At 41.0% G+C, this 24,105-nt stretch overlaps 1 protein-coding gene across 2 annotated transcripts in view; it reads left to right on the plus strand.

Annotated features, from left to right (window-relative positions):
• nectin1b (nectin cell adhesion molecule 1b) overlaps positions 1-24,105 on the plus strand; it is a 144,009-nt gene that overhangs the window by 50,278 nt on the left and 69,626 nt on the right. Inside the window, exons 4-6 of one of the 2 annotated variants that reach the window (XM_026330199.1) lie at positions 340-457; positions 6,462-6,613; positions 18,701-23,063. In XM_026330199.1, the coding sequence (XP_026185984.1) occupies positions 340-457; positions 6,462-6,613; positions 18,701-19,200 (770 nt within the window). In that variant the 3' untranslated portion in view covers positions 19,201-23,063. Of the gene's footprint in view, positions 1-339; positions 458-6,461; positions 6,614-18,700; positions 23,064-24,105 lie in introns of those variants that run through there. The other variant, XM_026330191.1, reaches the window with a different exon arrangement.

Below are 24,105 nucleotides of genomic sequence, written 5' to 3' on the forward strand. Positions count from 1 at the left end.
GTAAGGTCTGAGGAAATAGATCTTATGTTTTAATCATGACCTCATCCAGTAATAATCCCTTGACAGTATGAAGTATGGGCAGCATGGGGGCTTAAAATTGGACATTTTTTCTCATGTATGCAGATAGCTTAAGGAAATGCATTATAATTAGGATGAATATGCCATAGGAAAATACAAACCAAAGACATGATGGATGAATTTGTTGTTTTTTTGGCATTGCTGTTTTATCTGTCTTACTTTCAAACTATTGGTATGGCTGAGTGGAGGGATGATAGTACAACTGCATTTTTGGACTCTTTTTTGGAAGAATGAATTGACATCAGCATGCTTTCCTTGCAGATGAACCTGAGGTGACGATTGAGGGTTTTGATGGGAACTGGTACCTGAACCGTCAGAATGTTCAGCTGACCTGCAGGGCTGACGCTAACCCCCCTGTCACTATCTACCAATGGAAACTGTGAGTCTGACTAAACCCTAACAAAAACCTGAACAGCATGGCATGTGTTGTTTATCTCACCCTAGATTTCTGACTGAAAAAAAGTGTTTCTGCAGAAAGCTTGCTTAATCACAGGAAAGCAGTTTTATACAATGTCTAAATCTTTCCCAAAATTGTCTAAAGAAAGATAAAAACACAGCAACTTCCTTCTTCTTCTCCAGAAACGTGTCTGTTTGTTTGTTTATAAAATGTGTAATGAAGATAAGCAAGGACCCGAGGCGGAGTACAATGGGCCTATTACAGCAACTACATGCACCCCTATCTGCCTGATGGTCACAGATAGTAAGAGATAAATGCGAATAGAATACAGTTTATTTGCTTGTGGGGGTTTTGCTTTGAAGTCTTAAGGTATGGTACCAGTATGCAGGTAGAGGGTTAAGAAAGTGTCATTGGTAGAGCTGTTGTGTTCTCTGAAGGGCACAAAAGGTAATAGTTTGTCCCTGACACACAGAGCAGAGGGTTGGAGCTGAAGCTGAAGTAGTAGTTGTGGATTAGACCAACATACCATAGGGCTGACAACAGTGTTTTTGCCTTAAGATCCATCACTGCAAATACACGACAAACAGAGATACAAACATGTTTTCCAGACCTTGGGGAATCACCAAATAACCGTGGGTTTGAAACATAAGCAGCAAGACACAACTAGAATGCATAACAGTTTGTTGTCATTTGCACTGATCAAACTCATTTTTATGCAGAATTTAGGTGTTGGTGCATCTTGTTGAATGTAATTCATATTATCTGAGCATATCAGGGTTTTAAGCGAAAGTATCATATGGTAAAATTGAGAGATAAATGCAGCAATTTGTCCTGCAATTGCACAGTGAAGACTGGGCTGAGAAATTTGTCACTGCACTTGAGTGGATGTGGATTAATAGACCATTGTGTTCCATTGTATCTACTGAATGTGCCACTGTTGGATTTTAATGAGGCATGGGGAGTTTTTTTCTTTATACATAGATTTATCTTTCAGGGCAAAAAATCTTGATATATAAGCCAAGACAGAGGAGGTTTGGCTAGTTTGTTTAGTTTTTTTTTTTTTTTTGGTTCCTTTATCAGAGGCTAAGGGAGATTTAGAGAGATAGGGAGAGAAGAGGAGGAGAGTGAAGAGATGTGATCTAGAAAGACGAGGGCACTGTGCTGACAGATATGAGGGGACGGCCATTGCTGCACTGAAAATGAGATGCCAAATCTGTTGTGAAGGTTCCCCTGGGCTCCACTGTGGAGGTCAGCACAAGGCTGTGACGGAACGATCCGGAACAGGCTGCACGATTGCATCACACTTAACAACAAACACACACATACCTCTGAAAGGTGTAGCTAGCTCTAATAAATATTAATGTTGTAGATCCACATCACTTCCAGAGACAATCAACTGTATTCCCTTCTCACCCTATGGGTGGTATGTGTGTGTCTTCCTCAATCTCGGGTCCTCTACCAGAGACCTGGGAGTTTGAGGGTTCTTCGTAGTATCTTAGCTGTTCCTAGCACTGTGCTCTTCTGGACTGAGAGCTCTGATGTTGTTCCTGGGTTCTGTTGGAGCCACTCTCCCAGTTTGGGGGGTCACAGCCTCGAGGCTGCCGATTACCACAGAAGCCACTGTTGCTTTTACCTTCCACATCTTTTCTAGTTCTTCTTTCTTTCCCCTGGTATTTCTCCAGCTTCTCATGTTCCTTCTTTCTGATTTTGCTATCACTTGGGATTGCTGCATCTACCACTATGGCCTTCTCCTGCTGTTTGTCCACCACTACTATGTCTGGTTGGTTAGCCATCACCAGTTGGTCGGTCTGTACCTGGAAGTCCCACAGGATCTTAGCTCGGTCATTCTCCCTCACCTTTGGAGGTGTGTCCTATTTTGACCTCGGGACCCCCAGCCCATACTCGGCACAGATGTTCCTGTACACTATGCCGGCCACTTAGTTATGGCGTTCCAAGTATGCCGAGCCTGCTAGCGTCTTACAACCTGCTGTTATGTGCTGGATTGTCTCAGGGGCATCTTTCCACAGCCTGCACCTGGGGTCCTGCCTGGTGTGGTAGACCACAGCCTCTATCCATCTTGTGCTCAGGGCCTGTTCTTGTCCTGCTACGATTAGTGCCTCTGTGTTGTCGTTCAGTCCAGCTTTTTCCAGCCACCGGTAGGACTTTTCGATATCAGCCACTTCTTGTATCTCTCGGTGGTACATGCCGTGCAGGGGTTTGTCCTGCCACGATGGTTCTTGCTCCTCTTCCTCTGCATCGGGCTTCTGTTGCCTGAGATATTCACTAAGTATTCCATCGCTTGGGGCCATCTCCCTGATGTACTCATGGATCTTTGCTGTTTTATCTTGGATGGTGGCTCTGATGCTCACCAGTCCTCGGCCTCCTTCCTTCCTCTTAGTGTTCAGTCTCAGGATGCTGGATTTGGGGTGAAACCCTCCATGCATTGTGGGGAGCTTCCTTGTCTTGACATCAGTGGCTTCTATGTCCTCTTTTGGCCAGCTTATTATGCCAGCGGGGTATCTGATGACCGGCAGGGCGTAAGTGTTGATGGCTTGGACCTTGTTCTTCCCATTTAGCTGACTTCTCAGGACTTGCCTTAGTCTCTGTAGGTATTTGGCTGTGGCGGCTTTCCTTGTGGCTTCTTCTTGGTTCCCATTTGCCTGTGGGATTCCGAGGTAGCTTCCCTCAACATCGACTATGGTGCCTTCTGGAAGTTCAACTCCTTCAGTCCTGACAACCTTCCCTCTGTTCGTTATCATTCGACCACACTTGAGCGAATGACATTCCAATGTTGTTGCTGTATATCCTGGTGGTGTGGATCAATGTCTTGCTCACTCCTGGCGTACAGCTTGATGTTATCCATGTACAGGAGGTGGCTGATGGTTGCTCCATTTCATAGTCGCTATCTGAAGCCAGTGTTAGTGATGATCTGGCTGAGGGGGTTCAGGCCTATGCAGAACAGCAGCGGGGACAGAGCATCTCCTTGGTAAATACCGCACTTGATGGAGACTTGTGCAATCGGCTTGAGGTTGGCCACTAGGGTTGTTTTCCACAGTCCAATTGAGTTCCCTATGAAGAGTCCTATTGATGTTGTCAGGTCAGCTGCTCTTGTGTTGAGCATGTGGGGTCTTGGTGCCCAGTCTCAGGTGGGGATGATATTACTTCCCCCTTGACCTTGCGTCCTTGCTCCCCCTTGCCGTAGCATTTGTGTTGTATCTCTTCAATCTCCAGTTGTGATAGCAGTTGCCGTTTGCAGATGTTGGAACACTAGATATATCATCCTGCAGTCACTTCTGTACACTTTGTTTCCCTGGGTGTTGTGGTGTGTGCAGAAAGCTGTGGCAAACATACAATCTCTGAAGCAACTGAGCATCTTTGATTATTTTTTTTTTCGTTCTTAGAGCACAATGCCAAGCTTTTTCTCAAAATGGGTTAATAGGGAGCTGCACTGAAATAGCAGAGAGATACATTCAGCTAAAAAAAAAGGACACACCCTACTTGAACTTTACCATTTGCTTTTAAAATGTTTTCTTGTAGGGCATGCTTGACTCACCATGCTCACTTCTTGAATCTGTTTTAAGTGCAAACTGTAGCTTTCAGTGGGTGTTAGAATAGAAAGTCGGGAGAAATGGCTAAAGAGTTATTATAACTTGCAAATGACTGAGTTACTTTGAGCACACACACCACCCCTCCATGAGGCTCAAAAATATCAAAAGCTGCTATAAATAAAAACAATATTATAATTATGGACTGGTGACCTGTCCAGGGTGTACCCCTGCCTTTCACCCAAAGAGAGCTGGGATAGGCTCCAGCAGATCCCTGTGACCCTAGAGAAGAATAAGATGGTATAGATAATAGATGGATGGATGGATGGATGGATGGATGGATGGATGGATGGATGGAGTCTATTCATGTCAATTAAAGGCCACAGTAAAAGAATTGTTGGTTCAATTCCTCAGTCACCAATAGCTGTGGATAAAACTCACAGATTACTTAATGTGCCTTTACGTCAAGTTTATTCTGCAGCATCGTTACTAGAAGATGTAGTGCAGACAGCGGTGCCACCAGAGAGGCTATAAAGCCTGACATCCTTTTTTATTTAATGTAAACAGTTACTAAATATTCTTAATGTAGTCTGTGACTAGTCTGAGAGAATCAAATCCCACATTAAAGTTCAAACTCTGAATGCTAGTCATCTGCCAACAAAGCAGATGGATGATTGATTACAGTAAGTACCCTTTAATACCATGTATCTGTCACTTTTAAGGCTACAGTGCAATATGGAGTTGTTCTTTTAATGAGTATTAAAATTAGTTGCCTTCTAATTAGTTGTCTATGTGAAATGTCGTATTGAGAAAACAGATAGTATTCCAAATTTTAGCCTTTAACCAAAGTATGCTTTTTGTGTATTCAAGCTTAAAGCCACCTAAACACTGCCATGCAGTCTATAATGAAACCCACATCTGTTCACACACATCACATACAGTCATGAAACCCACATCTGTACACACACATCACATATAGGCATCCACATGAACAGGCTAGCCAGTCAGCTAAGAATCTGCCCCCCTTCTCACACACACACACAGATGTTGCATACAGATGCAGACACCTCTGTTCTCTGGCAGAGTCTGCGGTGAATTGCAGATTGTTGTTCTGCAGAAGATCAATTGGGCTTTATAGAACTTAGCATTTGAAAGAGGCTCACAAGCTAACTGATTATTGAATTGTAACATACTGTAGTGAGGGTATTTGCAGTTCCATTGTGAATCCGCTGTCAGGGTGGCCAATGAAAGCGAACTCATCCATAGCTCCTTTTATTACTTTTGTTCTGGACACTGTTAATTAAAGTCTGTGCTTTTTATACTGACCTGTCCTGAAAATCTGCTCCATAAAAAGCACTGAGCCATACATAGATCAGCTGTTTGTAATTGACATTTTATGATGGACTCATTGCATAAAGCTTGTCACTGTGCTTTCCCCCCATCATTAAAAGCCTATAGTGTATGTAGCTCAAGTACAGTGTTTGATATGAGCATTACGTTGTTTTTAATGTTTTTGTTCAGCAGCAGATCTCAGATGTGTCTCTCACACATCTAGCAATGCCAGGAGTGAAAGAGGGATGTCTTTGCAGGGTCTTACTTGTTTAAACAAATGAAAACGGCCAGCAGCACCTCAGATCAGTCAGACCAGTAAGCTATTTAATTGTCACAGTCACAGTGGTTCTGCTGAAGTTGGATCTATTCAGAGCAGCTGGTGATGCTGATCGAACGGAAGGCAACAGGAAATGGCTAATTGTCACGAAATACGATACCTTTTTCAGCTTCATAAAAGAGTTCCTGATAAGAGAATGGAGGGTTGGTGTGCTCGTGATCCGTCACCTCAAAGTGTGTTCAAGGGACATGAGCAAGTCTGAACGCGGTAAAGAGATAGGAAACCATGAAGACAAACACCTCAGGCAGGAGAATCGGGCTCCAGCTATCATTGACAGCACAGCAATTGGTAGATTCTGAATTTATTGCTTGATCAGCCGCCTGTCTTGACAGCTCCCCTGAGTTTTGAGCTCAGCCATGTGAGCCATGCTGTAGTTGAGGGATGTAAGGAAGTCTCTCACAGCCATCCCCACCTACCACTATAGGTTTTGAATTCCACATGAAAAAACCTATAAAAAAACCTCACTCCTCAGGCATCACCTATGTCTTACCTGTTTAGGCCTGCTGGGATTCCCTGTCCTCATAATTTTGTTTGGTTTTGATGGATGATGGCTGAAATATAGCACTGTCAAATATTCCAGGTATTTATCTCACCCCCACATGCCCATCTAGGTTTGTTTGGAACCAGAGACTGTATTTTTTTATGCGCTTTGAATTGCTTTGCTGCTCCTGGGAGAGGGATTTTTTTTTTTTATTTTTTTTTTTTTACTGTGGTCTGGTGTAATTCTACCTTTTTATGGTGTCTGTATTATTGCCTCTCTTTTTCACTGCAGCTTGAATGGCTCCCTGCCCAGTAATGTGGAGATCAAGAACAACACCCTGTTCTTCAAGGGGCCAGTGACCTACGACCTGGCCGGGACGTACGTCTGTGATGCAACCAATGGAATTGGAACTCGCACTGGAGTCGTGGATGTCAACATTACAGGTAGGTTGTATATTATGGTGACCAATGTTTCTGTTCTCCGTCTCTGCCTCCAGTAACTCTGGCATGGCTTGCATCAATACAGTACCCCAACATATATTTTCTGAGGAACCATCTTGTCCATGTCTGCCCGAACACAATTTTCCATGCACACAGAAACCAGGTGATTATAGCAGATCGCGCTTCCCATCTGCCCTGTCTGTGTGGCTCTGTGTTGCAGGTCAGATGAGAAAAAACGGTCTGTGCTTGTGAATGATATCTCCATACATACTGTGGGAAGGTAACAGCCAGCCTCTCCCACCTTGCCCTGTTAGGCACATTTGTGCAAGCGATTTGAAGCAGGTCTGTTATCGGCACCTTGAATAACATCAAGGAAAATGGGGGTTTGAGGTGAGGGTACTGTATTGATCATAGTTTGTTCGCATCACTCATATTTCTCTGAACACACTGTGCCTCTTTTGCAGTTGAGCTATGCACTTGTTCTTTTGTCTCTTCAGCTTCTCTCTTCTGGGGTAAACAAAGTGCTGAACAAAATTGATTTAGTTCCCTTGCCTTCTACATAATTGTTAGCACACACACACTGGTTCCTCTAAGTTCTTATCCATGGGAGATGATATTGTGCAACTAAAGCCCTTGCTACTGTATATACCAGATCTGACTTTACTACAAATGTGGAGTTCTTCTTCTGTTGTTACCAGCTTGTGTGTGTGGGGAGACTGTCACAGTTTTGCTTTGGTCAGACTGTGCTGCTTGGTTTCTGGGACGCAGGGGCGTTCTAACTTGCATTGCTTTGCATGTTGACTCATGTTGTGCCTCTGGAAACGCTGTGCTTGATGTGCTGCTACAGCTGTGCCTTAAAGTATAATTGCATACGGTACCCTTTTCCTCTTTCATTGTGTTGTCATATACTGGTAAAGGTAGAGTAGGAAAAAGCAGTTTTGCAGGATGTGATGTCATTACTTGCGCTGTGAGAAGTTGTCCATCCAGAGAAGACAAGTTAGTAGTTTGATAATAGAAATCTCAAAGGAACAGGCCATACTTATCAAACAGGAAAGTGAGGAAGCAATCTACTGTTAGGAAATCACCCTGTACCAGCTTGTATTAAGTAATTGTGTTCCAAAGAGATTGTACTGTACTGGCAAAACAAAGGCACAAAAGTCATTTTCTATTTCTGCTGTTTCATTGATTGCTTAAATTAACAAACCACAATGCTATTGTTCCAGTCGTCTTTCTGTTTATTCTCATCATTTGTCTGTAATTTTATTGAGTGAGCGAGGTGAACAATGTGTGGATACATAATTTGAGCACATTCAGTTTCAATTTGTCTGCATAAAAAGTTTCATGCATTTTTTTTTACATTTAGACCCTTGTAAAAGTTTGCAGGTTGTTCATTAGTAGCTTAAAGGTAATACAATGATTCATTTTGTGTTCTTGGTTCTTGTGGTTGCTACCTCCTGTCACTCAGTGTGTTCACTGTAATTAATAGACTTAGTTATTTAATATCATTAGGAAACATATAATTATCCATTAACACAGTGTTTTACACATTTCCTGTCTGACAACACCATTCATTTTTTTCCTTTAGCTAAAAGAGCTCCATTCTTCATAACTGGAGTTATAGTAAGTCATGCCAAAAATATATCCTGAATATTAAATGTCACAGTTGCTTGGTGGTCTGTTTGTATCCTCTGTAGTAATAAGGTGGCTAGATGATAATTGCAACTGTTGCTCTATACTATTAGATAGCTGAAGTCTTTTTTGTTTGAGATACATTCCCAAAGGAAGCCTTAAAAGTATCTTGCCAGTTCCCATAGTAACAGTGAGAAGTTGAAGGGAGCAGAGCCATCCTCCCCTCCTAAGGTGCTGCTTCAACATGGTGCTCAGTCAAATTACAGAACAGCCCCCAAACAGCCATCATTGACTGTCTGATATTAGTACGGTTTGTTGCTTTAGGATGCAGAGAGGAGTGCGGTAGTATGTTCGGTTCTGCCCTTGTGTCTTATGCAGGTGCAGTATTTGTTCTTGCTGATGTTGTGAAATACTAGCCTGTTCTTGTCTTAACATGGCTTGTCAGCATAATCTCTCACACTGCCACGAAACACCATTACACTTCACGAATAAACGTAAAAGAAATATTTTCGTTTAGAAGACATTTCTGTGAATGTCGATCATTTTGTGTTAGACTTTGCATCATTTATGATGACATGAATAAAATAATGTTTTGGGTGAACTTGAGGGTGGGCCTGGCATTTCCTACTAATTCTTTGAAGTGCTGCACAGAGCCTTGACATTGGCTGTGCATAATGACCTGGTGGTGGAGGCAGAAAAGTGTACTGATGCTTCATTAACTTCAAAGAACATCCTTGTGCCTCCCAACAGCCTCAGACAGGCCTGAAACATGGCAGGTGAGAGAGCCCACTGCTGGCTGTTGTTCAAGGCTGCAGTATGGGCCTTAGTAATGATAACAGTGTTCTCTGCAGAAAATGAAGTTGACCAAGCCGATAGCTGCATTGCAATATCACAGTTCAACATCTCACCGGAATATCAGAGCTTGCAGTTTCTGGGTGGGTGCTATACATGTCATAATTATTTCTGTTCCTTGTTAATGGTATTTAATTTTAAAAGGCACTCGGGAGAGTTCTGTGTCTCCAGAGTTAGTAACTCTGCCACCACCCTGCTTTTTTAGCCTGCAACCATATCAGCATGCAGCAGTGACACAAATATGACACTCATACAATTTATCAAGGACTTCATACCACTATTGCACATAGTTTTGTCACTATCAAAACCTAGATTTATCCACATGCACCACTACGAACTGCATTATGCATGGATTTAGCAGTTGAGCTTCTTGTTTTCATTTTGAAGTTGATTTTTATATTGACACAGCAATATACACCTGCCAGAGAGACAACCCTGCTTCCAATGTAAGGAAGATAAAATGTCTGTGACAACTTGTTTGTATCACAGAAAAGCCATTTTCTCCCACTGGGAAACAACACTGATGGAGCACTTAAGGAAGGCGCATTTTAATCAAGCTCCTCAGTTTTCATGGACGGATTTGTGGGAGCCGCATAACTGTCACCTCGGTAGATAGCGGGGCCACAGAGCACCTTGTTTCAATTAGTTTGGGGATAGTATTTGCTGTGGAGATGGCATCGACTACGGTAAGTCACATGGACTAAGACAGCTTTCTCCAAGGACATGTGTTCTGCAGATATGGTGTCGCTTGTCAAAATCTAATGAACCACTCTCCTGTTTTAATCAATCCTTGCTCTTGGAAAAAGAGGTGATAGAAGAAGAGGGAAGAAGAATAGAGGGAGGGGAGAGGATCTGTAGCAAGAGAAACGAGCTTTATGTAATGGGCCTTTTCATAGAAAATCTTTCTCATTCACATTCAGTTCAGAAATCTCCTGAGGGAAAGTTGACAAGTCGTCAGATCTGATTAATCAGCTAATTGCTAATGGGCATCAGATGCCACATTAAAAAATAGAGAGAATTATACTGCCTCACAACGAAGGTTATTTTTGACGGTACATTCTAGGCAGTTTTTAACCATTTAATTGGAAAGCCAGTCAAACAGTCACTTCTGTAATATATTGCAGCTGAGAAAGCTACAGGATGAGGGCTGAATAATGTGGATAAACCTCAAAGATCCTCCCCAACTTAAGAGAATAAAATCAGTCTTTCATTAAGATAATCAGCTTTTCCACCATCACAGTTTTGTGCTCGAAGCAAATCAATGCTGCCTTCTTAAATTTCTTCCCAGAGCATAATAAAGCATGATGAATGACCGTTTGTCAGTATGGCCTTACAATTATGTCATTATCACCCCTGAGAAAGAAGATGTGTGGTTTTATTCTTGGCAGCACACAGTTATGTGACATATGGGATAATTTCCTTCAGTGAAGCAACACATTCACTACAGAATTAATTTGTTTACCCACTTGAATAATCTTTTAAACTTGATTAGATATTTTTTAACCTTGACACTTCCACACAGCACCACTAATCTTGGTGAGATGGGTGCTGGGCTGACTCAAAAATAGTGAGTAATTCCTGGCACATTAGCAGGATCAGCTATGAAGGACGATATCAGATCAGCTCGGGGTCAGCCTGTATGTGGAACTTTCAGTGATTCCACTTACAGCCCAGCAGCGCTAACTTTTATCCTCCTTTGTTGGAGCTGTGGCACTGAGCTGCTTTGGAGAGCAGAGGTGCAGTCAGCTTTGCTACAGGGCTTTACCACTCAGGTTAAACTGGATGGAGTGAGAGCGTTCTCTTCAATTTAGCAAGAAAGCGTGAGGATGGATCCTTCTGTAAGCACAGCCAACGTGTGCCGACATCTGTTCACGCTCGCCTGAACAAGCAATAGTTCATTCCCATGTGAGAAAATGAAGTTGAGAGAGAAGAGGTGAGGGGAAAAAAATCTTAACCACATGGTGAAAATGAGATGAATAAAACATACACAGTCCAATGGAAATATAAATAAATAAAGGTATCCATGTGAATGACAGAGATGCTTCAGTGGGTCTGATTTTTGGAATTTAGTTGAAGGGGTAAAGTGGATTCCAGAAATGGACTCTCAAGCAAACAGAAACTGGGAGTAGTACAGAGGCAGAGGGTGAACGGAGGGCGGGATGCTGTTTACATGACTTTATGTAACAGCCTGTGTCAACTCCTGGTGTTCACTGCTTGTCACTTTCTCTGTCGTCCAGCTCTTCCAACGCAATGATATGCAAAGACAGCAAGACACAGTGGTAGTAAGAGGGGCTGACATTCTTTTAAAAAGTACATGCACAGACTTTTTCACTGTTTATTTATCAATCTTACTTTAAATTTAATGGGTCCCTATAATCAGTGCAAGAAAATGAGGCCATTGCTGAGAACATTAGCTGTGTCTATATAATGATTCCGAACACTTGGCACCAGTTTGTTAGGAAAGCAGAAACGTGTTGTTGGCAGTGGGAGAGGGAGATTTCACAGCATAAATTTAATTTACTGAGCAGGAGATGTTGCTCTGAGATTATATATATTATAATTGTCCTGAAACTTATTATATCTGGAACTAGATGCATGAGACACATTTTATGTTGTCAGATAATAGTTATTACATGTTATGTTGCTGTAATTGAGACACCTATTCTTTATTAACCTTTATTAGAAGCACTGACCTCAGTTTACAATAGTGCTCTCTTTTTTTCATAATGACAGTAATAGCTAAGAAACATTTTAAAAGATCTAAATAAACAGACAAACATCCTGGAAAACATAAAAACAGCCATGCCGTTTTATCTCCATCCTAGCAAATGAAACTTCTTTTTTCTTTTACCGACTACTGTTAGTTGGTTTATACTATATTCAATTGACTCTTGTCTTTTTTTCAACAAGAAATACATCACAACAAAGAAGTAAAGATTCCAGTTGATGGGACTGAAAGGGGGGCTTTGTGACAAGGTGTTCATGGTGCTTCTCATGGCAAATGCTTCAGCTGTTGTCCACAGGGGCTGACAAACCGAAACAACCCAAAACTGACTTTTTTTCTCTTAAGTACACTTTTAGCTCCTCTTTGTTGGTCTGTACAAACAACTGCAAACTTTAAATAACACTAGGTTGTGATGGCGTGCTTCATTTTTATCAGCTGGGAAAAATGGAGGTTGCTTTCTCTGTCACTGCAGGGTCTGTCAGCTTTCTCAACATGATAGCGCACTGATTTCTCCATGTAATAAAACTTGCGACACTGCGGCAGGAACAACCCTGAATAAAACTAGTATCGCACCATATATTACTGACATCTAACAGCAGAGCCGCTCCATGCAGCCATTTGTCTCTTTCTTTTCTCTGACAGAGACAAGAGACATTATGATGTCAGCTTTGCAAAGGCTCCCCCAGCAATGTGAAATTTGTTTGTCTTCGGCTGTCATGGTGGAGTCTGTCTCAATCTGTGTGCTATAGCACATTGTACCGTCGTCTTCTCACATCACTGCCTGCATTATTCATGGATTCAAAGGCCACATGTGTATATCTTGTATATTATTACACCTTCACTTAAAGTAGATACATACTGGCAGTCAGATTGAGAAGCATATTCAGTGTCTTGGTGTCCTGCTCCCCCTGTTAGCTTTTTATCACCCTTGATCACTTCTGATCAGGAAACTGCAAACCTGGAAGGATTTGGGTTTGCAGGCTGGTAGAGCAACTTGCTAGGCCCTACATCCACACAACATGAGGGCCTGCTTGCTGCTCAGATCCTGCCAAGATCACACCTCATTATCCAAATGAGACATTAGCATGAGCCGCTCCCTCGCTCACACATCATAGGCTGCTCCAAAAAGCCTCCACTGTTTCGTCCTGTGCCAGCGAAAGCACTTGGGGAGAAGACATTGTGACTGCAGCTTGTCTTGCATAAAATGGAGGAGAGAGATGCTCAGGGTGTAAAAGGGTCTTTCGTGTTTGGAGAAGAGATAGCTTAGCTAGAGGAGTGAAATGGAAACGTTACCAGGGGAGAGCATGTGAGAGCAGAGCAGCTGAGATCGGGGTGATTTATCTTAACATTTGTTTCTGCATGGCTTGCTGTTTCTGCTCTCCGGAGGATATGCAGAGGAGAGGGATGTGGCAGACAGATGGAGCAGGGGGATTGGCTGAGCCCCTTCGGCCCAGCTCTGCTCCTCCATCCTCCTCCTCTCTGTCCACTCGTATGGTGTCGGATCTGTCACGCCTCCCTGAGAGCCTGATGAAGTAGGTCAGACGCTGTCCCAGGGCCTGACCACTGGCTCCAGAGCTGCTGCAGCTGATGATGCTCTGTGGTGATTCACTCATTACACACACAGCTCCAAAATAACAAGGAGAGAGAAAACAACAGAAGAGAAACTGAGGGTAGGATGGTGTGGTAAACAAACAGTGGCCCGACCTCTTCTGGCACAACACGTACTAACATGTATGTTTCATGTCTGCTGACCCAATATCCTTAGAGCACTTCCACTTAGCACTGCAGCCACACAAATAGCAAATGTAGAGACGCATTAATATCAGTGCCTTATGAGCAAACAGGATTTTTAAGAGCATTGGTGTTTAGATGCCAGTGTAAATATTCATTGCCAATTAAAGGTGCATTAAGACTAAATTAAATCATAGCTCAAACTGACCATTTTATATTTCCAAAGGCTTTCAGAAAATTTTTGGAACATATTTTTCCAGTACTTTTCATTACAGTATTCATGTGGGATATCTGCTCTGATTTTCCATCTTAGTCATTCTTATTGTTGATATGACTGTGTTTATGTCCACTGTAAGCCACCATGAATGTAATCACAAGACTGTCAGTATTGTGACTTCTGGTCACCAGTAGAGACCAAAAGACATGCTACATCTACTGCAGGAAGATGAAAACAAGAAGCCTTTTCTGTTTTTCTGACAGGATCATTCCGCAAGTCTCAGCGTGTTCACAACATGCCACAGATGATGTCACCTGTGTTTTGATGCCAGTATTTCACAGTCTTATCTCCTCCAGCACATCCCATGCCTCTTATCCTTTGGCTTTTTACAGGGAATTGAATTTGAAATACTAGTCTGAAGGATTTAATGGGGCGAGTGGCATTTACCTTTAAATGAGGTAAACCCATGGCTCTGTAAAATCAGTGATAGCAAAACATTTGTTGACAAACAGAAAGAAATGGTATTGGAAGGCAGTGTGTGATAGGGTGAAAAAGAGCTTTGCCTTGGCGTTGACTCCCCGGGCGGCATGTTAAATTCCTGTCAGTGATGAGCCTTTATTCGTTGTGGCAGCATTACATTTCCATGACTTCACAACCACTGGCAAATTCAGACAGGGGAATAATGAGAATCGTTGGAATCACTGAATTAATGCATCTACCCCAATTGTCCCCATCCACACTCGCTCATTATGCCCTTCTTTATTTCCCGTTGTCACTCCCCAACCTTTCAGACGTACTCATTCCATCTTCTTTTTTTTCCTTGTCGCCACTCCTCAACTTCTCCGAGTAGCCCTCAATTTTCTTTTCATCTTCTGTTGTCTGCGGCTTGTTCCACATTTAGTCATATTAAAACACCACTCCCTGCACCACTCTTTGAAATCCTCTCTCATTTTCCCAGCTTCTGTCATAACACCTTGCAAGTGATTGCAAGAAAGACTCAGGAATGTTTGTACATGTCTCTCTCCTTCTTTTTTCATGTAGAGACATGACTGGAACACACCCAGATACAGTACCTGCAGGACAAAGTTGTGAAACAGTTTCCCTCGCTTTAAAGCCCCCTCTGTGTCAAACATTCCTCTCCTCCAGTGTCGCTGAATATTTGCTGCTGCTGGTTGTTTTGTACTCTAGCTTAAACTGGAACACAAAACCATGTATGTAGATTTCTCTAACTGCTAATCTGACACAGACCTGATGTGTCACTTCCAAAACAAGATTTTTTTTTTTTTTTTAGTGCGATGTATTTGTTTACCAATTGTTTCACCTAAAGACTGACTTTTTTTTTTTTATCACTGAAATGTTTGGAGGTAATAAATCATCCACTCAGTCCGTTTTTTAAAATAGTGTGATTAAAGCAATTTAAATTCACGTGGCTATAGTGGTTGAATCGATTTTTATTTTAGCAGTTTTATGTTATTCTTTACCTGTATGAATCTATCGTGCCTCTGGGTTGAATTATAGCCTTTCATAACCCATCTTGGCACCTATTAATCTCAATAGTACATTTTAGCCATTGCAACCCAAGGTTACTTACTCACTATCTGCATATTTCCAGAGTGGTGTTAATAGACACTGCATTTTGTTGCCTGGAACAGTGTCAGGGGTGTTGTGCTCCTTTGCCTTTTTTTATCTATCTGTTGGCAGGTGTTGCCAGTAGCGATGGCGTGCTCTTGGAACGCCTCCTCCTTCCTCTGTGCTGTCAAACACCCCTACGTACTCCATCCATTCCAAATGTGCTTTTTTATTAGTGTTTCTATAATGTGATTAGTTTCTACCATGGTCATTCTAATTTCACATACTCACACTGACAGAGTATATGTCATAGACAAAGCCGTCACACTCTGGGAAACTGAGAAATCTTTTGCCATTTTGGCATACTCTATGTAATGCACAAGGCCAGTGTGCTGAATGAGCGGTGGTGTTGTGATGTGACCTTGTGGAGGGATAAATACATACACAGCAGAAGTGTTGTGAATTACGCAGAGAACAGGCAGTCCTCTTTCCCCACACAGATCTTTGAGATGTAGAATAAAAGCACCAGGTTCTGCCACCGTGCTGAAATGATCTGATGAGTGTTTCCTGGTGTTCCTGCAGAGCTTCAGTCTATCCCCATCACACAGGTAGAGCCAGTTTCAATACTTCAAACTCCATTCAATTTCTTTTCTAGGAAAACGTCTTAATAACCCAAATTCTTGTTTATGCTATATCAACTTTCAAGGCTGGCTTTAAGGTAGTTGTGCCTAACAAAACATTGCAAAAGTACCTGAATGTTTATGGACTATCATTCAGTCATTCAGTCATTAGTGTTGACATTTGCATTCTTCAAATATGGGTGTCACGTGATCCTTCATAGAAATGGAGGTGAAGGTAGAGTGCCCTTGAAGGCTTGTTGTGTCATCTTTTACTACCTCATGCCTTGTGAGTTTCTCCTCTTTATGTGGTAAATATCAAGTCTTTGCAACCTTAGAAGTCTATTACGAAAAGCTACCTAATTAAGACTGAATAAAAGGACTGATGAGGGCAGAGATAGCTCCTTGCAGAAGAAAGCAGTGAAGGATAGAGGAGAGGATTACAGAGGAACGTTTTCCCTTTTCTCTCTGCTCCTTTCAATCCTTTGGATTTTCACCCGTCTTTGGACTTGGTGGGAGGATGTGTTCTTGAGCAGGGGTGACCTGGCTCTGCTCTCTCATTCATGTGTGTAATGAAGGCCTGTGTCTGAATAATCCCATTAGGTGGTCAGATTAAAACCTGAGCTGATATTTGAGTCTGTGCCCGGCTTTGCTTTAGAAACTGGAGAGCTTTGCTGTTGGCCCTGGGAGAAGGGGTATAGAGGAAGAGCAACTGAGGAGGGTGACTGTGTTTGGGCGGTCTCTCCTTTGGACTGAGAGTGCCATTGTAATTAATGCTGAATTAAAAGATTCAGTAGCAACAACCTCCTTGTTCTACCTAAATTATACACAGAGATTTAACCTTTTCACTAAAAAACAGTTTAAATTGCATAATTATTTTGATTTAACAGTTCTGGACAAATATTATTTTCTGCTTATGTAGGATATTTGTCTCTTAATTTTGCATGATGACAATGGTAGAGGTTGTCAGATTTGCAGATTTTTGCAGCAATCTGATTTGACTCTGCTTCACTTCCTGTGTGTTGGCACAGGGAATTTAGTCACTGTAAGGAACTTTCGGGATAAAATAATTTTGGCTTAATTGAGGTCAGTTACTTTGTACAATGAACAATTTTCCATCAGATCCTGTATGTGTTATATGTAATATGTTCATCCAAGCAACATAAACGTTTCAGAAAAATAAATCAAACTGATTTGCTCCCTGAGGTTTTTAGTACTTGTGGTTATCAGATCCTGATATGGAGAAGTCACCTGGAGTCAGAGCATTTAGATCTGTGCTTAGTAGATTATGATGTGTCATAATAGAACAGTAATAAATCAGTACCACAATAGCCACAAATAGTATGAAAAGTAAACCTTATCTGTTTCTGGTCTGACTTGTCTTCCCTTGTTGTGTACTATACATGTGTCTGTGGTTTGCCCTGCCTGCAAAGGAGGCTCCCTCCTTTCTTTCTCTCACTGTTTCATTCTCTTTCATTTTCAGCCCTCCCTCACACCATTTATTCAGTATATGGTTGTTATTTTTACCCACACCTTTCTATTGAGGAGTGCTTGTTTTCCATTGAAGTTAAATGCGCCTCTGCTCTGCAGGTTTAGACGAGCAGAACTTGCGCTCCTCGAGCCTTTGAACATGTTTCAGATAAAAGTCTCTCCTGTCTCTGTGTTTGAAGCAGCTTTACACATTTGTTAGTTGTAAGAGGACTTGTGTATGTAAGGGACATGGTTTCAGCACTTAGCTTTATGTAAGCAATGACTGCCCTTCAGTCACAAGCAGTGTTTAGCTTCCTCTGAGTAGGCTTTGTGCACTAAAATGGTTCAATGAATGTGATGGCTCAGTTTAGCTCCAGATATGGTATGGTCATGGCAGTTCTGAATTAAAAACAACATATCTCTTTTTGTATTTTTAAGGTAAAATCGCAGCTTTTCAACTCACTGGCAACTTAGCTATTGTTCCTCTCAAGCAAGACCATTAGTCATTGTCACTCTGTTCTAGTTTAGAGTGCATCTTTGACTCATTTAATAATTTCCTCTCTTTTCTCCACTGCCCTAACTGAATAATATATGTTTTTTCTCCTGGAAGCATATTCTATTTTTTGCTGTCTGTTGCGCTGCCTGAATAAAAGAGCTTCATGTTTATCACCCTTGTTAATGCACTGTTGCTGCATATGCTTAGCTGCTGATTACCATGTCTGGCAATGCATTTCACTTCATTACTGCTACACTGATGATAAAGACTGTTATGTGTCATGATGTACATTTTCATGCTGGACTGTAATGCACCATTCATTATGCTCACTTTGACTTATAAAACTGACTGAATCTATTGACTGAAAAGCCATATGAATTTCTTTCACAGTTTGTTCATTAAATAGTTTCAATTTCCTCTGCCATCTAAACTGAAGAAATGGTGGTTATTGCACGCTGACCAAGTTTTATTCACCAAAGCTTCTTCTGTCTTTTTACTTTTTGATTGTCTTGTGGTGAATTGAATTCTTTCCATGTCCAAAAATGCATGCGACTGTTACTGACTGAGGCCTGCCACACTGGTGGTAAGGGTTCCTTTGGGGTGGGGGTGGAGGGGTTGTCCTAAGGCCAGGGGTCCTTCCTTCTTTCCCCTTTGCTTTTCCGTCCTTATCTCCCTTATTTCATCTTTCCTAAAAAAAAAAAAAAAAGTATCTGCACCTGCACAAATGCACCTCCTCCCACCAGAGCACTGACACACTCCCTTCCATCTGTCTTTTCCTACCCAGAATTCCCTAACAACCCGCCACCTCGGGGCCATGAGATTCCGCAGGAGCAGCACAATGCAGGTGCCGCCATCGGGGGCGCTGTGGGGGGAGTCGCCCTGTTGGGCGTGGCAGCCATACTGCTCTTCATATTCCTGCGCCGCCGCCAGCGCACCTTCAAGGGAGACTACAGCACCAAGAAACATGTGTTTGGAAATGGGTACAGCAAGGCCGGCGGCCTGCCCGCCCACCCCCCCATCCCCAAGAACCTGCAGTATCCAGATGATTCAGACGATGAGAAGAAACCTGCCCAGATCGGCGGCCCTGGTGGAGCGAGTGACCGTGATTTCGATGCCGAATCAGAGGACCTGAAGAGGCCCTATTTCACTGTGGATGAGGGAGAGAGTCGAGATTATGACGAGCGGACTCTGGCTTTCCAGTATGACCCTGAACCTGAGATAGCCGATGATATGATCTCTCAAACCGATGGCTCTGTCATTTCTAAGAAAGAGTGGTATGTGTAGTGGCATGCAGCAACCAAACCAAACAACCCTTTGTCCCCCACCTGCATTCCACCGCACCATTCACCACCATCACGACCCCACCCTCCCATTTGTCAAACTGCACCTATCACTGTCCCATTCCTCTTTTGGTCAACCTAATACCCTTCCTCCCTGACTCCCCCCACATCAGACCCCATCCAGATAATCTCAATTAGGAAATCAAGCATCTACTTAAAGTGCTAGCAACATCAACTTAACTATTGATATCAGTTCCATCAGGTGAATGGGCAAAGAAAACTAAGGTATGTAAATGGACTTCTCACTGAACTACAAGACCAGGGAGGTGATCGGTTCATTAATACTGGTGTATTATTGTTTTTGTGTATTTTTTCATGTTCTAAATGTGATAAATGTATAAAAAGACTGCAGGTTGAGGTTTTGCTGAGCACATTTGTGAAAGTCCAACACTGGATGTACAATTTTGTTTTGTTTGTTTTTTTTCCATTACCATTGCTGTTTTGTTATTTTTATACTGTCTTTTGTATGATTTTTACATGATTAGAGATTTTGTTGTCTGACATAATTACAGGTGGAGTTGTGTGTATAGTTTTGTGGTCAAGTTTCAGAGAAAGGAAAAAAAAATGCCATTTCTCACTGGGGTTAAAATCCATTAAAAATTACTCTTTTTTTTTTTATATTCACAGCATTTAAAGCAGATATCAGCTTAGTAATTCTTGACCCCCTGTGTTTATATGCTTGATTTGTTTCTTTACTGACAGGGAGTCAGTCTACTGAGCTGTATGGACATCCCAGTAACAGATAAATAGCAGCTGTTTTTTTTTTTTTTTTGTTTCCTGAAATGTCTGGCATGTTTAATTAATTTCCACATCAGCAAGTCAGAATAGCAGGAGAGAGAAGGGCTGCAATTGTATCATATACAACAATTTCTACTTTTCAGTGGTGTATCACAGTCACGCCCAAAAGAGGTTTGATGAGTCACAGTGAAACGTTCAACAATGCTCTGAAATGTCATGATTGTCACTTGACTTGGACAGGTTGACCTGTGTATACGAGCTCTAAATCTTTCCACTATAATGACATGCCTCTGTGTTGAATTGTCATAATTATGTTTTGTTTGACCATTTTTTTACCAGATGGATGTCAGAGAAAAGTGTCCTGGGAATTTCCCAATAATGACTGCTTCTCCTTATAATTGTGTGACTGTGTACTGAAGACTTACACCAGCTTACACCAACAGCATTTTCTATGAATCGCCATTCATGGACACAGAGGACAAGGATAGCAGGAAAATGTCAACTGATGCTATATTTACGTCTGCAGAGAAAACATTTTAACATGCAAAAGGGAATTGGAAATATGATGGTGGCCATGCTGGAGTATAATAAGTCACCTGCTGCTTTTCATGATTTTTGTGTCATCTCTTTTATCTTTCTAAATGAATTTCAGTTAACTGTTTGGGGGAGTTTAAACTAATGAATTGTCATCCTTCCCTTACTGTTGGCATCTGAATTTGCCAATAGTGATACAATGACCCTTTCTGAAGGCATTATACATATATGGCTTTTTAAATCACTGTTAACAAGCGCCAGTGGATGCTAGTATAGCAAATGACTTTTTTCTCTCCTCAGCATTGAGGTTCGTTACACAATCAGCAGCTTCAAACAAAAAAGGTCAATGTGAAATATCTGATAAAACAGAAGCAATGGAGTAAATCCATGGACAAATATCTGACTGGCTCTGAACAATATAAATACTGTATTAAGCCTTATTTTATGCATGTTTTTTTGTGTGGGAGTGGAAGTGTGTATGTTGCTATTTTTTCTGTATCAATTCTAGTGTGATCGTCCTCATTTGCAGCTCAGAAGATAACACTTTGTCAGTGTTGTCAGTATTGACAAAGGTATGAGTTTATGGGCACAGTACTCAGCAACAATATTACAGTTAACACTAAAAGTATATAAATATACATATATATATATAAATGAAAAAAGACATCTCTGAGAGCAGATCTCTCTGCTGGATGGAGATGTGTGTCCATGCTTGTCTATTGTATGTTTTTAGATGAGCATGTTAATCATGAGCCTCAAACTATAATGGATTTTCAACACAAATTTTCATTAATTAACATTGCAAAGTGGGAAATATCATGTTCTTATTAAAAGCCTTTTGATTTCAGTTTAGGTCAGTTTCATTTTCTGTTAGTTTCAGTTTGAAATCCATTTCATTTTCTACAACCTGTTTTCTGTGATTTGAGTGTATCCATTACAGTTAGAGAGCAATACATGATGTTTCAAAAGAACATTTCCAAGAAAAACCTTAATTTAGTAGCTGGGTTACTACTGCGTTGAAAGTACAAAAGTAAACTATAATTTTGTAGTCTTTGGTTAACTGTTCACCTGCAGATGATCTGCTTTGCAGTCACTGTTCAATTCCACGTATATTGCATCACTGCATAATAGTGACAAACTTATGAAAAGCACGTTTTTGCCTTTTGTTCTTGCGTTCAGTGCCTATTGAAGTTAATCATGTCCAAAATAAGATGATAAATAATGTTGAAACATGACATGGACTGCAGACCACTTCATATCAGACAAATGATGGTTCATTACTTGCAGTGAATTGTAGTTAATATTGTGAGGATGTTATTCTATCCAAGCTCCAGCACAGTACTAACAATGCATCTATACTTGATATTTAAATCAGTCGATCCCTTAAAGCTGCATTCATTACCATTTAAAAGTTTAATGATGGCTAAATGGTGATACAGCACTTCTTTCCAGTCAATGCTGGATAGTTTAAGCCCTAAAGAGATATAATTTTTGCCTCTTGGTCACATATTGCTGACTTTTTAAGCACAATTGAAACTAATCCATTGAAAAGAGATTTAACTTTTAAATTTAAATTTAAAAAATGCACCTCAAAGCAAAGATCAACTCCCCTTTGAAAAAGCACAAGTTTAAGGTTTTGTTTTAGTTTTTTTTTTCTGCATCTATTACAAAACCACATCACATTTGCTTCTCAGATATGTTGGAGAGAAAAACCGTTCAGATTTGACATTCTGTATCTGGTAGATGTAAACATTGTATTCATGTTATCAGGGTGTTATGAGTTTCTATTTTGTAATACTGACAGTAACTTCATTCCATCCTAATCTACTTTTTGTATTCAGTATGTTCAACATTCCACTGTAAATACTGTATATAAGGTTGAGAGTAGAGACAGGATTTATTTAGGGACAACTGCGTAGGGACCCTGTTCGTGTAAAATATACCTATTTTGACTGCAAACAGAGAGACTCAATGATGGCTAGTTAAAGTTGATGCATAGCTTATTTCCAAAGTCCCACCTAAAAATGCTCCTCCAGTACATTTTTACATGCCACTAGCGGCTTCACTGTTATACAAAGGAGTGATGCATACAGTTTGTCAATTTAATATTATTCAAAGAAAATCAAAAGAGAGATATTGTCTGTATGCAGCCATGTGAATGTATATTTCTGAGGGTGTTACAAATATGAAAAAAAAATCTCTTGTTCAATTGTGATGACCCAGTGAAGTAACTTGTATTTGTTTTAAGCATTAAATGAGTTCAGTAGTCAAAAATGTTCTGTCCCAGTTACTGATTGGATAGATGTGTGCTATCTGATTGAATATGGTTCATGTCTGCAACGCATTTCTTATCACTGTGTATTGATTTTGCTAATTGCAGCTCTTTGCCAATAGCTTTGATCAGTAATGTATCCCTGTCGCCTCATACAGGTGCTTATTTGGATTTGTTTTCCAGATGTATCACTTCCTGTGACCCTTAAGTGTAAGACATAAAAGGTTTGTTCTCCTAATAAACTTTTCTTCGGTTTGAACAAAGATAAACCTTGTTAGAACAATATGTAAATCCAGTTGTAGCTCTTCACCCAGAACCCATTTCTTGTTCTTCAAATCCACAGAGAGTGCTCAGGCATCCAGCCGTTAGACAGAGCCACAGTTTTTTCACTGCTCCAGTTTTTAGAAGTAAAACACTACTGGGGTGGCTGCACTGCTAGGGAAGGTTGATTCTCTTTGGGTTCACCTATTATTCACTGCTAATGGTAACAATCAGTCACTATATTGAAACATGGTGGACACAGTTTATATTCACCACCGTACAAACATTTTTGGTGCCAAAACATCTAATAACAAATAAGCTTTTTAATAACAATGAGTTATTAAAAAGTTCCAAGTGTTCTGGTGTCAGTACTCATTTTGTGTGAGGCTAACACAAGATAGATAAAGGGATACAGGCAGTATATGACAAAGTTCTCAGAAGCTTATTACTTCAGCTTTTTGCATTTTTTTCTTTTAATTGGAGAGCAAAAACTGTCAGGCAGATGTTGATTTTGAGTTCAGTGGTTAATGAAGCTACAGTGATATGATGAGAGAGGCCCAGTGTAGAGCCAGACAGATCTGTCTCAGAATGTGGGACTCAAGTGCAGACATCTGCACCATGCACATTAAGAACAGCTCAGAGTTTGCAGCTGTTGCAATCCATTTGCTAAAAGAGCCCTTTGTAGCCCAAGGGGCTTTGATGGCACATAGGCTTTTAACATGCATGGCCGTCTAGTTTTTTCTCCTCCTAACAGAGCCGCGAGTGGAATTCTTCAATATTTTCTCTCAAACTACTCCTAGAATGAAATATGTCTGGATTTTTGTTTTAAAATATGTTTCTCATGGGCCCTAAATTCAAAAGCAAGTTTGTTAAAGTGCCGCATGTCAGACCATTTACCACAGCAAAATCACACAGTGCAATGTAATATTAATAATAATTTCTGCATGCCATGATTTTATGATGATCACCATGTTTGTGGGCCCATAATTTCGTATTTTATGATGCTTATACTTTCAAGCAAGCATTGTATTTGAAGCTGAATAA

This window comes from Mastacembelus armatus, chromosome 13 (genome assembly GCF_900324485.2).
Source record: "Mastacembelus armatus chromosome 13, fMasArm1.2, whole genome shotgun sequence".
Classification (NCBI taxonomy): Eukaryota; Metazoa; Chordata; class Actinopteri; order Synbranchiformes; family Mastacembelidae; genus Mastacembelus; species Mastacembelus armatus.